The sequence below is a fragment of the Corvus kubaryi genome, unplaced genomic scaffold, assembly GCF_017639235.1.
Source record: "Corvus kubaryi isolate FWS band 111438036 unplaced genomic scaffold, C.kubaryi_AGA036_p1.0 137, whole genome shotgun sequence".
Lineage (NCBI taxonomy): Eukaryota > Metazoa > Chordata > Aves > Passeriformes > Corvidae > Corvus > Corvus kubaryi.
The window spans coordinates 10551121-10565323 of record NW_024580671.1 but is presented as its reverse complement, the minus strand read 5'-3'; the positions used below and the strand labels follow the sequence as shown (position 1 = coordinate 10565323).

At 39.5% G+C, this 14203-nt stretch overlaps 1 protein-coding gene across 1 annotated transcript in view; it reads left to right on the top strand.

Moving 5' to 3' along the window:
- The first annotated feature begins 7258 nt into the window (after positions 1-7258).
- RASSF3 (Ras association domain family member 3) overlaps positions 7259-14203 on the top strand; it is an 81519-nt gene continuing 74574 nt past the window's right edge. The window contains exon 1 of the mRNA XM_042017856.1: positions 7259-7312. Within this exon, the coding sequence (XP_041873790.1) occupies positions 7274-7312 (39 nt within the window). The 5' untranslated portion in view covers positions 7259-7273. The remainder of the gene's footprint in view (positions 7313-14203) is intronic.

Sequence of the window (14203 nt, the reverse complement as noted above, 5' to 3'; positions counted from 1 at the left end):
AGCTTTACAGGCATACTTTCCATAGAGCAAGTACAGCAATAAACTCTTCTGATTGCTGGGAACCAAGCCACAGGTTCTCATGTAAAGCTGATTTTACTTGCTAAGTTCCCAACACAGTAGTAGGATCAAGTTGTATATCCCCTCACACTTTTCTAAAGACTTCTTCAGTCTTACTGTGGTTAATAAATAATGCAAAGGTAATACAAAATTGGCTTTGAACTTTCCATGTGCTTCAGTTGCTCAGGCACAACATACATTCTGCATATCCATTTGGAAGTTAAATTTGTCTGGGCCATCATAGAAATGAAATCACACATTTCCTAGGCAGGGGAGACCAGAGCAGGATAGAGAGATTTTGCTACTGAGCCTCTGCCTGCCTCTGCTGGATTGAGTAACACTTAGTTACTAGGGTCTGATGTTGGAGCATCTGTTGGGTTCCTGCCTGTTCCTTCACTTGCTTTCTGCTGCACTGCCCTGGAGCAAATCAGTTATGGTAACAGCTATTTACAAGCTTTCAGGCAAAATCAAGTTTTGGGTGAAGAAAACCCAAACATCAGGTGGGGTCCATTCATATAAAATGAACATGTTGAAGCCTCACAATTCACCCCTATGAGGGCAAGATAGGAGGAGTGTTGACTTCTTGCAATAGTATAAGTTACTTTTTTCTATGACTCCAGTCAAGCCATTGTTGCTATAGAATAATAAATCATAAGGTGCTTCATTATGTCTCAGTAGTTGACAACTAAACTTCTAAAGCATAATATTTATATGTTTAATAAATAGATACTTTGCATTTCCTAATAATTCAGGACAATTATGCATATTCAGTATGCATTGATGCATCACTTTCATAAACGAAGTCAGCGTACATGACAGTCTGAGCATCAGTAAAATAAAACTATTAGTTTTTCTAGGTGTCAGTGAATGCTTTTATCAAATGTGCTAAGTTAAAGCTCCCAGAGCTCTGATTTCAAAGAACAGGATTCATTTCAGACCACATCAGGAAAGAGCACCTGGTTCTGATTGCTTTCCAAGCAGAAATGATATGGCAATCCATGATCTAATGACCAAAACAGTCTTTCCAGAATTATAGCTACTTTTTGAACTCATGGAAATTTTGGGAGTGCTCCAGTAAAGGATTACCAGAAAAAGGTATTTTTAAAATTTGATGCTGTCTAGACCTTTGTGAAACACTGTATGCCACAATTGGAATGAAATAATGTATTTAAAGCTAAAACACATATGAAAAATAGATCATATATAGATCCACTGTTTTAGAAAAAAACCCATCCTTTTTCTAATCTTTCTTATTAAACTTATAAACAGTATGTTAAAATCTATCTTAAGATTGAAAGAATTTTAGAGATGAAGATTTATTAGAGACAAAGCTTTCAGATTTTTTGTAACTATGCCTATAATAGCCAGGTGGAAATTACGGACTTGTCTTGCAAATGACATTATGGACTCACAAATGAAAATTAATATAAATGAAAAACAAAACAGCATTAAGAGATAATGTTTCCTAACTTAATAAGTAATCCTGCTTCAGAACACTGTTTAGCTAACAGATTTTTTCCTAATACTCTTTGTGAATGCTCAGTACATGCATTTGCATAGTCATAGGAAGTTGGGAAATTAGCGAACCCTGGTGTCCTACAGATTTGTGCTCCATTCCCCATAACCTCCTCACCACACAGGTGATATGCAGTAGCTGGTTGTCCAGACATTGACAGACAATGGTGTAATGGCTGAATTTTGCCAGCTTTGCCCTGAGAGTGGGTGTTAGTTTGGATCTCCCTCCTTTAGCCAGGAGATAATTTTCATAAAACTTAATTAGCTTTTAGACCATATGTAGTTGAAATGCTCAGCTTTGTCAGAACTACAGGGGGTGAATTGAAAGGTGGACATACAGTGCAATCTCATAAGCATTTTTTCTAAAGAAGATAACTGAGCTTGCAAAGTAAAGAACACTGAAATTAAGGAAAAAAAATTCAAATATTACTTTCATTTGATCTTCTTTATGCCCTGTAATGTAATTTTTAATTAAGTGCTCCCATCCTGGCTTTTTGGAGCTGCCTGTTCCCTCACCTGATGAACAATGGCTCCAAATTTTATTTATTCCTGTTGGCTTTTCCACTCTGTCTTACAGGGTCCCTTCACAAAGACAAAATACTTCTTTTCTCAAGGGGTCCATGGAAAGGAGTGTTCTGTCTCCTCCAGAATTTCATGAGATGCCTGAGTCATCTGAAAAATAATCCCAGCTATGTAAGCATAGAACAGAGCCCTGCGAAAACCTCATTTGAGTCAAAAGCACAGCTCTCCCTGACTTCAGTTGCAGTTGGGAATGCTCCATGTTTACTGACAATTGGATAAAGGAACTCAAATGCAGAACCCAGGAGAAACTGGACAGCAACTGGAGCAAACCTGACATGGCCTGCCAGCACCAAACAAGGATGCAGGGACAGCTGTCATTTCTCTTGGGCACCATACAGCTGCCTTAACCATTCTTTTTTTATTTTTCCCCATAGTCTTCTGCCTGTTTTGCTTTATGTGTTTCAAATTCTGCATTAAATACAGTGACCATTTTAGAGAGTTTGAGTCTTTTTTCAGTGCTTTGATTTATACTGCAACAGGGTCCTTTGTAACCCATAATTAGCTGGAAGCTATTTGCTGATTTCTCAAGAGGAGTGCGACTTGAGATACAGTGATATTGTTGTGATATAGTTGTTGTGATGTAGTCAGTCTGTTTTAAGATCAGAAATACCCCGGTTATCTGCCTCAGAGTGCTGATCCAGGATGGACTCACTATGCTGGGTTGCTGGTGTTGAAAAAGTTTTGACAGGTTAACTTTGTGCCAAATAAATACAATTAATCTTGCTTTAATGCAAGTGTAGCATAAATTCTGTATCAGGCATAGGAATGTGATTGCAGGTTTACACCTTATCCACATTATAATTTTCACTTTTAAATGGTCTGATGGTACAGGGATCTTACGTTAAAGATCCAGACCCTAGCCAAGAGGAACAGCATTTCAGGGAACACGCTGCTGTCTTCCTCCATAACACCACTGATGGGTATGGATTGGAAATGGGAAAGTTAAAGAATTTATTTTTCAGGAATTGCAACAGGAATTTAATCAAACATAAGGGAAACTGAAATTTTTGAGAGACTGATAAGGGAGCAGAAAAGCCCATCCAGAATTCATCTTTTGCTATAAATCTTGGAAGTGTAAAGCTTTGTAACAGCAACGAAAAAAGAAAGTGTAGTTTAGTTAGAAAAAATGAAAGCATTTTCTCTAAAAGTCATTCTTGGAAATGGCTGAATTGTTTTAGCCGAAATGTCCTAAAACAAACAGCATAATGTTCCCCAGCATGGAAACTTGAAGTACAAGTGGTTACTCTTTGGCAAAATTATAAGCAATATAAAACCTAAAAATAGAAAGTAACATTCAGTACTAGACAAAGATGGCATCATGAACTCTGCCCAGCTTACACAGAAAACCAGCAAACACAACAGGGCTTCAAAGCAAATACAGCCTGGTTTTGCAAGTATTCTTAAAGTGATTCTTTCTTTGAGATTAGAGGGTGCATGAATCACCAATTTCTTACTAGAGATGGGGCCATCTGCCTCTGTTATAATGAATTTAGATTTCTAATAGCTGTCTTAGTTGACTTTGATAGCCAGCAAGTGAAATTTCTGAATTGTTACTGAAGGCAACTATGGGATTTACCAGGTTCAGATAAGCCACTCATTCTGCTTTCAATATTCATGTGCATATTCTTATGAGCACCTAGAGCTTAAAACATGGAAAACCATGTAGCAGTAATTCTATTTGGGTAGAATTTTTTTGTCTGTAAGTCAAAAACGTTGTGTCTTTTCTGAGAACTGCCCCTTTTGTGCTTACATTGCAACAGCTAATACCTAGTTTGCGGCACGGACCTTTTACATCTCCAGCACTGTGTAGCTATTATTATCTTTGATACGGGTGGGGAAATTCACTTGAGACATACTTATTTCTCTGAGGTCACATAGCAAATCAGAATGTGTCTCACTACTAAGTTCTGCCTGCAGAAACCTCATTTCTAAACAACATTTTCATTTCTTCTTCTTCCCCCCCCCCCCCCCTTTTTTTTTTCTCTTTTTTTTCCTGGTGTCTGTGTGTGGGTTTTTAAGATTGCAAGTACACCTGCCGTGCTCACTGCCGAGACCTGGTGCACCTGGGCTGCCGGCGGAATGGAAAATTAATGGACTGCCTCGCTCCACATGACACCTTAGATTCATCTTACAGCAGCGGTCAGGTAATAGATCTCGTGTTCGTGTAATTACTGCTTTCTCTCGTCAGCTCTGTAACAAAGTGTGGTCTGCCTGCCTCACCTGGCTGCTCAGGAAGAATGTCTCACTTAGGCATCACCAGCAAAGCTGGATTTCCCAGCCAGTGCTGTGATTTCACAGAACAGCTGGATCGAGGTGCAGCTGGCTGCTGCCAGCTGGATCACTCCTGCCCCCATTAATTTGCAGCTAAACTGACTGACAAGTAATCCCAGAAAACAGTGTTTTTCCCATTGGTTTGGGCCACTGTGGGGTCATTTACACCTAACCAGTAGAAAACTGTGAGATGGCACCTGTGATAGCATAGACACTCTCCTTTTTTAATTTTTAGGGGGGAGGGAGGATGAAGAATTGTGTCAAGTTTTTTGTGTGTACATTCATTTTTTCAAACCTTTTATTTAAGCACCAAACCCCCCCTTCATTAACCTAGGTCTGGTTTAAACTTAGAGTTTTACTGGTTTAACTGAAAAGTGTTATTCAAAACATAATTAGTGAAAACAAATTGGTATATGCATGTCCACAGTGGTCAATTTAACCTTTTTACTATCTTTAGAACTCATACTGAAGAATGAGAGGGATAAAACCCAAACAATCCCACATCCAGCTATCATTGGTCATGGTCATGTTATTCATTGTAAGAATTTATGTTGTTCACTTTAAGAATCAAGAGAGATTCATAGAACAGTCACACCTACCCTGGCTTTCATTAGCCACAGAATTGCCAAGCACAGGCTGCGCCATGCTCCAAGCTATCAGCTGTAAAATTTGTGACCACCCAAAATTCTTCTGTCTCCAAGAAATGCCCCCCTTCCTTCTGCCCCACCATAAGATGCATAAATGCATAAAACTAATGTTCTGACACACATCAGTTGTACACCCTGTGTCACTTTTCCTACCCAAAGGATATCACGTTAGCAGATTTGTGGGGTGGGTTGTTTGGGTCTGTTTTGTTTTTTTTTTAATAATGTTGTACAGAATAAACATTTTCAATTTAAGTTAAGCATATTTTGGTATCTTACAAATATTTATGCTGAGGCCTTAAAAGACTATTTCCTATGGCAAGAAACTAGAATTCTTTGGTATTTTTTCTTGCAGTATTGTCCATTATATATAGTGGAGGCACTATAACTGCCCTCACAAGCTGCCCAATTATGTGCATGAAAGATGGCTCCACAAATGTATTAACACACTACAGCAGATACCCCTTTTAGACAGCAACTTCTGCTTTAAATTTTTCTTTACTGAAATCAGTCTGGTCTAAGGAATCAAACAGATACCACTTGTCTTCAAAGTCATTACGATCTTCCTACTTTAACTTACCTACTTGTCTGATACGCAGTCACAGGTGATTGTAGCCATAGCCCTATTTAAAGGCAGATACTGAACAATACTAAGGAGGGCAAGGGAATCCTCCTTGAGGATTGCAAAAATTTATTCTGAGTCAGCTCTGAAGTCCAGCAACACAATCATTAACTAATGATGATGTACTGCCATTTCACTGAAATAGTCTGAGGACGCACAAAGCAAAGCAAGCTTAACTTGGTGGAAAAAGCAGCAAGAAATATTAACATATAGGTGAGATAAAACCCAGTGCTTACATTCCTCTGTGATGATCGCTCACTCACCTGTGAATCAAACAAAAGAAGTATTTTCTCAGAGGATTCCAAATTAAAAAATAGTGCACCACTTTTCCTTCCCAGATTCCTGTTAAGCAAAATTCTTATAGAATATACAGAAGGCCTAAAATGTAGCTGGGAAACATTTGTGATGGACAAAGTTAGACTTTATCCTCAACCCTTGCCATAGATATGTCAGACAGATTCCAGGAAGCATTTTTATAATTTTATTTTTTTTAGCAGGAAAAAAATGGAACTTGCTACAGACTTAGGTCAAAACCAATTTTTGTGAAATCCTAATTCTACCAAAAAGTAAAATAATCCAGGTAAGTAAAAAACAATATTTGGTCACACAAAGACGTGTAATGACTTCTAGTGACTAGAGTGATTTTTCAGCATAGCCCTGGAACAGGCTGCCCAGGGAGGGGGTGAGGTCACCATCCATAGAAGTATTCAGAAAATGAATAGATGTGGTACTTCATGATATGGTTTAGCGGCTTTGCTAGTATTTGGTTGAAGGTTGGAACTGATGATCTTGGAGGACTTTTCCAACCTTAATGATTGTATGATTTTAAAATTTCTGAACACCCTTGCTGAGCTTGCTGCGTGTTCTCCAGGTCATCACTGAATTTTCTCTGCAAGTGCAACATTTTATCTTGTAGAAGAGCTACTGCTCCAGCCACCCAAACTGTGACTGAGGACACAGTGTCTCTTGTGAGCGCCTGTGTCTTGCTGTTGGAGAGAGTGAAGGGGAATAATTCAGATGCTGACAGGCAGAGTAGCAGGGATGGAGAGGAGGAAGGACATGGCAACACAAGTTTTGGAAGTGTGGGTGACTGTCAGCAAGAAAATACCATAGGAGCAGAGAGAGAAAGGCATTAAAAATAATTTTTACTCGAAACGACATATACAGCTTGCCTGCGAGAGATCTAAAAAAGCGCTAATGCTGTCCTGGATATGAATACTGAGCAAGGAAACTGTTTCGTGTTCTTTGAGCCTTACAGTACTTAGGGGAGCCAAATTTCATGTGCATTTGTTTGTGTGCAACAGGATCGCATCAAAGAAGTACTGTTTTTTCCCTACTGATTTCCTTCCTCTTGGAAGAAGTCACACTTTGGCTGCTTGCAGTGGATGACAGTTGTTGCAAATCTCTTTCCTCACTAGCTGTTCGGGTCAGTGTGTGCCTGACAACTGGTACACAAAAGATGAGGATTCAGTTACTATTTTCAGCATTCATCATCCATTGGTTTTGAAGCAGCAATCATTTACGTGCAGAAAACCTGGAATGTTTCCTGTTGGGTCATTTTCTTTACACACAGCTGTCCCATATGCACAGTGCTGACGGAGCTACCACAGGAATCTGCAAGGTTTGAATTCACTCCTTCCTCTGCTACTGACCTGCTCAGACCACTTTGTCTTTCTAGGACTTGTCGACTTTTTTTGTAGGTAAAAAAGGAATTAGAATTTAAAAAAATAATTTTAATATCTCTGAATGGGAACATTGTTGCAAAAGCTGGCATTAGGTTACTATTTAATTAAACACAACGCCCATCTCAGCTGCCTTCTCAAAATTACTCTTTCCTTCCATGCTAAAATTTTCTGGACTTTATCAGCCTTAAGGTGATTTTCAACTTTCTGTTTAAAGTTTGAACTTGCATCTCACATATAAAACTGAACAGGTGTTTAGTATAACATGTGAAGGGGTCAGAGGATGGAAAAAAGACTGAACCTATTTTCCTTGCAAAATTATTCTTGCATTCTTATTCCGTGGATGGTGTCTAGTCTGCAGTGTTTTAGTTAGATGCAGGACTGTGCTTTTGAAACAAATCTTTCAATTGTCTTCACTTCCCTTGGTTTGACTGATACAAGGGAGTAGTCTTAACATACATAAAATCAATTCCACTTCAGGTGAAAATTAAGCTGCTTCCTGAAGCCAGTGAGAAGAGGCACTCCAGGAGCCTACCTAACACACTCAGTCCACCGGATCAAAGCAGAGATTTTCTTAAGTAAACATTATGAAGGGTTTGTATTGAGGACTTTGGATTCTCAGCACCACTTGCTGACCTTTACAGAGCTGTTTGCTGCACTACATTATTTGCTAAAATAGGCATTAGGTTCTTGGCACAGAAGTTTCCCCAGCAAGAAGCAAACTGATAAGTGTTCCAGTGATGCCCGCTTTTGCTTTATCTACATTGTGACTTTGAAAATCACATGGCATGCAAAGCCAGTTAATTTTGCATGAGCTATGCTAGTCAAATGCAGAGCTGCAAAGATCACACGTATTTGGGAATGTCTCACCCATACAGTGAACATCAATTTAAAATGTGAAGGTATTTTGCAGGAGTGCTCAAACTTTGTAGTATTTATAGAGAGGGATGACTTGCTAACAGATCATAGTCTTGGGCTTTGTGCCTTTTCTTCTTACTGGGATAACTGTTTTATTTGAAGTACATTTTGGTTTTTTTTAAACACTAAAGCTCTAGTTTGAAGTCATTATATTGTCACTCTTGTGCTGGTACAGGTTAGATCTTTTCTTGTAAAGAATCATGACACCTCTGTATTTGCATAAATTCCTTCACACAGGGAGATGATTACTTTGTGATGACGGTAGAAGATGCTTTGAACTCTAACTCTCTAACCATTTTAGGTTGGTCAGGCAATGTGAATATATCTCCTGCTTGATAAGGTGAAATAAACTGCACTTCATTCTGCTGCAGTGACCTGTGGTGTCCTGAGTGCAGCAGACCTCGGCGCCCAGCTGTAGTCTGTGGTCCTGAATGCTTGTCCATGCCCATACACTTTTGCATGTTCCCCCTGCTCTTCCACTCCCAGTGGCACCAGGACTGCTGGTTTTGGACAATGCACTTTTAAAATGAGTCAGGAAAATGTTGCAGCTTCTAATGTTTGCCCTTGCAAAGCCCAATCAGCGCTTCAGTTCTCAACACAGCCCATGAACAGTGCTGTCAGCACAACAGGGGCTGGGTGTTTTGATGTGGCTGGAACACCTTAAACTCCAAATAACCCTGAACAAAATGTCTCGTTGAGCTACAGTTTGAGAATCTAGGCTTAAGATTTCCCTTATGAGAAAAAGGAATTTCTTACAGGCTCTTAACTGCTGATTTTGCAAAGAGAGTCAACAGATTTCCAGTGGATTTCCCTCCTGTGTGATTCTGCCAGGAACTGGAGCACTTGGGTGCACACATGAGTGGTCAAACAGTCTCAGAATCTGGAATATAGTCATGCAGCTTGACTTTGTTAACAAGTCACTGGAGCTCAAAAGGCCTAATTTTTGAGCTGCTTTCTCTGTATGTGTTTATATACACACATATATATTTCATTATAAAAAGGTCTAGGAAATTCCATGATGTAGCTGTTCTTACAGATCACTAAGGCTGCGGGGTTAAATACCGAAAAATGAAACTCACGATGTCAAACATACTGCAAGTATCCAATGGCAGAAATATACGGCTCAGGTGAAAATTGTGTGGCCCTAGATGTTTCCCTCCTGAACGGACTTCCTACAGAGATTAAAGAGGAAATGATCTATATAGGTTCTCTGTGGTCTTGTAACAGAGCACTCAGAGAAAGCTGGGGAAAGAGTTGCCAGTTTCTTCCATGAACAAGCAGAGTGGGATGAATAATGCTTCTTTCCAGCAATCCTCTCCTGTGCTACCACATTGCTGATTACAGGCACAACACCTCTGACTGACATGCCAAGGCCTTCTCAAAAGTATAAGAAGTATCAAAACCATTATGCGGATTTTAATGTTATCTTGTTTTTCTATCATCCTAGATGAATCAAAATGTAACATTTTTTTATGTATAAGCCACAGATAGAATTTCTTTTCTTCTTTAAGTTGACAAGCCTTCCCAAAGAGGTCTTTCTACACTCAAATTTTCTCAAAGACAGAGGGCACTCAGAGTTGAGGTTTGTACAAGACCTAAGGCACTTGGTAAAGTATAGAAAGGGATATAGGGTTTTGCAAATGACTTGCATAACACCACCTCCCAGAGTGCTTCAAATTGCATGAATGCCATGGAGAAGAATGAGAGGATCTCACAGTGCTAATACAGAAACTTCTGGACATGGAAGGGCACTGAGGTTGTCACCTAAATATACCTGAAACTGAAAGTGGTTTCAGTTCTTTCCCTTAAAAGGTGTGGTAGTTGAACATCTCTTCAAAAATAACCCATGGAGAAAAAATTGACAACACAGAGCAGAATATCATAATGTAGGTGTGTGCAGTTCTTGATTAATAATGAAAGCTACCTTTGAGCAATTGATTGCTCTCCTCTACTAACTCTGTACAATGGGCATGGGTTTTATGGCTCACATATTTCAAATCTGTTAAACCTGGTTATGCTTGGTAGTAGTTGAAAAGAAAAGAGGAAAACAGAATTATGTTTGCTTTGGCAGGCAAAGCGAGATTTAAATTTTGACAGTAACTGCAAAAACTTTTAAACCGAAACTGAAGCTGATTTCAGTTCTAATTGTGTATATTGCTCAAGTTACTATTAGGGAATTCTATTTGGCAAAAATAAAAGGTTTAACTGATTAAATGAACTATAAATTAGTTCCAAGCTTTCAGAAAATAATTTGAGAGTATCCACAACAGTTCCTGGGGCACTACCATTTGCAACCATGCCTCACAAGGATATTATTAAAACAGGCTTTGCACAGTACTGACTTAAGATCTTTAAGTCATAAATTAATTACCACATTTTATAGAGTCAAATTTACTCTATCAGATATTTGGACTTCTTTAGTATTCTCTGGCATAAACACTGGAATATTTTCTTGGGTTTGCTTGAGCTCACTGAACAAATCCTTGGGTCGATGGTGACTGAGGCAGTAGTTGAATATTGCAAGTAGGACAAATCCAAAAGACACATTTAAACAAGGAGAGAGTTTTAGAACTCAGAGTAGGCCTCGAACCCAGGAAGTAAAGACTGGACGGGGCACGTGGTGAGGGAACTTGTATCATCACACCACCAAATAGAGCTAGTACTAGAACTGATATTTTTGACAGAGAGAACATCAGCTTCCTGGTGGAAATACTCAGCCCACAGAGGCAATCTGAATTGTGTTCATATGCCATTATATTTTTTAAACTTCTTTTAAAAACCCACACATTTCGATCAGTAAATCTGTCTTCAAACTTTTTTCTTAAGTTGGGGTTGTTGGGGTTTTTTTCCATTTTAAGTACTTGGATAATATTCAGGCCTGACCTTTCAAACAGAAGGGTAGCAAACTCACTGCTTAAAGCACACATTACTGAAACCCAGAGAACATCAGTTATCAGTTGTTTAGCAACCAGATCAATATAGTCAAACAGCTTGATTTTCTAGTTCTGTAGAAGAAGCAGACAAGGTTTCAAATTACAGGAAGATTCTCCTGTTAGACAAGGGGAACATTTAAAATGGACTTTTGATTTTTTGCACAGTTAGGTGTTTTCATATTCAAGAGGTTTGTATTGTCTTCCTAGAAAATACATTTTCCTAAAAATGTAGCCAGCCTCAACCTGCCATTTCGTCAGCTGCCATTGTAAGATCAATGTTCTTTTTTCACTATTTATTTCTAATACACACATTTTTCCACAATCCTTTCCAGTTCCTGCTGTCAGTGTAGTGCCAGGTGTAGGATGTAAAATACCTACTGTATTTTTTTTATTGTGCCAGTTTTCTTCCTAATTCAAAGTTATTAATATTTTCCCAGTATCTCAGCAGGCTCAGAAGAGCACAGATGATTGCATTACAAATTTAATACAGGTAATACAGGCTTGCAGGTCCTGTAGGTTCCAGGTGGTTCTCCAGTATTCAAATAGCATTGCTTAATCATGTTGGAGAAAAATTTCAAGGAGAATTGATCCTCTAAAATGTTAAGTTCTGTGTGGAGCCTGAGGGTTGGGCTCGTGATGGTTTGCAGCAGAGGGATCAGAGAACATTTCTGTCTTTTCTTCAGTGTAGATTTTTCAACATGCATATCAGGACAGCAATCACTAGGACAGTTGGTTTTGATGTGGCATGTGAAGGCAAATGGGTGTTGCATCAAATCGTGCGTGCTTGAAGATGTGTATTTGGCTGTTTTGTGTTGTAGATTACGATTGTACATGGAAGCTGCACAGTTACTGGGTGATAAATCACTGACCATGATAGTGTCCTGAATGTCTTACTCAACCCTCAAAACATGCAAAAGAAAATGAGCACTGGTAGGGAAATGGTTAAATGGGGTGTAAATGCTAGGCCCTGCAATCTCTGTCTCAGTGAAGTCCTAACACTGATTTTTCTCAGAAGTCCATATGCTGTAGATGACAGATGGAGTACTGAACTTTGCCTATCAGTTAGAGACAAGCTGGCAAACAGAGTGACAGTGGCTTTCATTCTCATGGCCTGATTATGTTTTTCATATCCATTAAACACCTCAATCTAAATAGAATTACCAGCAGCCATGTCAGATCTGTCCTAATCTATTAATCCACAGGGGTAAAGCGATGACTGGCTTTCAAGTAGAACAAGGGTCTCAAGAGATATTTAATATCACACACTTTCTAGTGCATTTATTCAAGAGGCTGATTTTATTTTGCATTTGAATATTCAGGAAGGTAGCTGGGCTGGTGACATGATGCAGACTACTTAATTCATCCCATGTAGACCTGCCCTGAGCAAATAATGAGATGGCAGTGAGAACCGATTAGAAAAGAAAGTCGGAACTGTTCGGAAACTCACATCCCATGTTCTCAAATACTCTTCCAGCTTCACATTATCTGGGTTTTTTTTAATAGAGTTTCAGCCTTTTTGTTTGACTTATGGCATTAGCAGCTGTTGGAAATATACACAGAAGAGATTGCTGCTGCCTTTTGACTCAGTGCAGGAAGGGCATGATGCAAAACCTTCCCTGGTGGGGAAGGAAGGTGGGGAGTGGTTTTTGATTATTTTCAATGATAACATTGCTGGGTGAAGATAGGAAAATATTTGTTCCCAGTCTTTGATCCAAGTAGCATGCCAACCAGCAGCAACAAAGACAACTGTTAGGAAAACAGGTAGGCGACAGAGCCCTATGTTGTTCTGTTTATCTTACAGGAATGAAAAGTCTTGTTTCCCAGAGAGCAGGAATCAAATGACAGAAGGCAGCATTTTTTCATAGTGATTCATGGCTTCCTCTAACTGGTGACACTGCCTAAAAGCTGCCCCCCAGACTCTTCCTCAGTGCAGAAGAGCCTGCTTATTCATGGGAGCTCAGTTTCTCCCCAGCTATGTGCATGCGCTGCACTCTGCGTTTCTCTTCTCAAAGAGACCTCATTCTACAATGAAGCTCCATTCTTGTATGTGCTGTCTCATATCAGTGTGCTCCACAGGAACTGGAGATAAGAACTTAAACCTTCCCCGTTTACTCTGCAAATAGTGTGTGTAAGTGATGTAGTGTTAATGCTTCAATATCCTCACTGGGAAAGGGGAAACTGTCACCAGTTACATGCCATTTCAATGCAACAACAGTGAAGTCCTACTAGTTAACCTTCTGGGGAGTAGTGCTGTTCCTACCCAAAGCATGAAGAAGTAGCTCGCTTCCCCAGATCAAAACACATTAGGTTGTCTTAGCACTTGTGGGAGATCTCAAGCAATAGCCAGTTTGTCATGTTCCCTCCTCCCTTTTCATTTAAGCTATGGTAAGCCTCCATTCCTGCAGCATAGGTCCCACTGGGGATTCAGCACTTCTGCTTCCTGAGACCTTACAATCCTTCACTGCCAAGTGAAAGAGGCTGCCTGGATACAAAAGGCTGTTGTATAGTTTCTTGGGAACACAGAGGCAGAGCTACAAAATGTATACTCCTAGAAGGTTTTTAGATCTGGTTTGTTCTACAAATAATATGCTGATGATTTGTTGGGTCAGTTTGTCAGTTTGTTTTTTGGGTTTTTTCTGAATGCTTATTTCATAAATGATGTAACAAACCTTTCAAAAAGTAGATAAAATCCCTTCATCACTTTTTTCAAGATATACACCTTACATTATGGTTGTGAAATCCCAGATGGGATTTTAGATCCAACAGTAGTTTTGCATCTTGATCACCTTTCATCTGTGGCCTTCATATTGCTTATGACTTGAGCTTTGGGTCCTAATCAAGAGGCCCCTCCTATGGATGAGTTTTGGATCACCTCCTAGCCCAGATGACGCTGGAGCCATGATGCTTGGAAGCCGGACAGTTTCCTGAGAAGATAAACCTGGCTGGTCTCTGCATGCCTGCCCTATTTGGATAACCCCT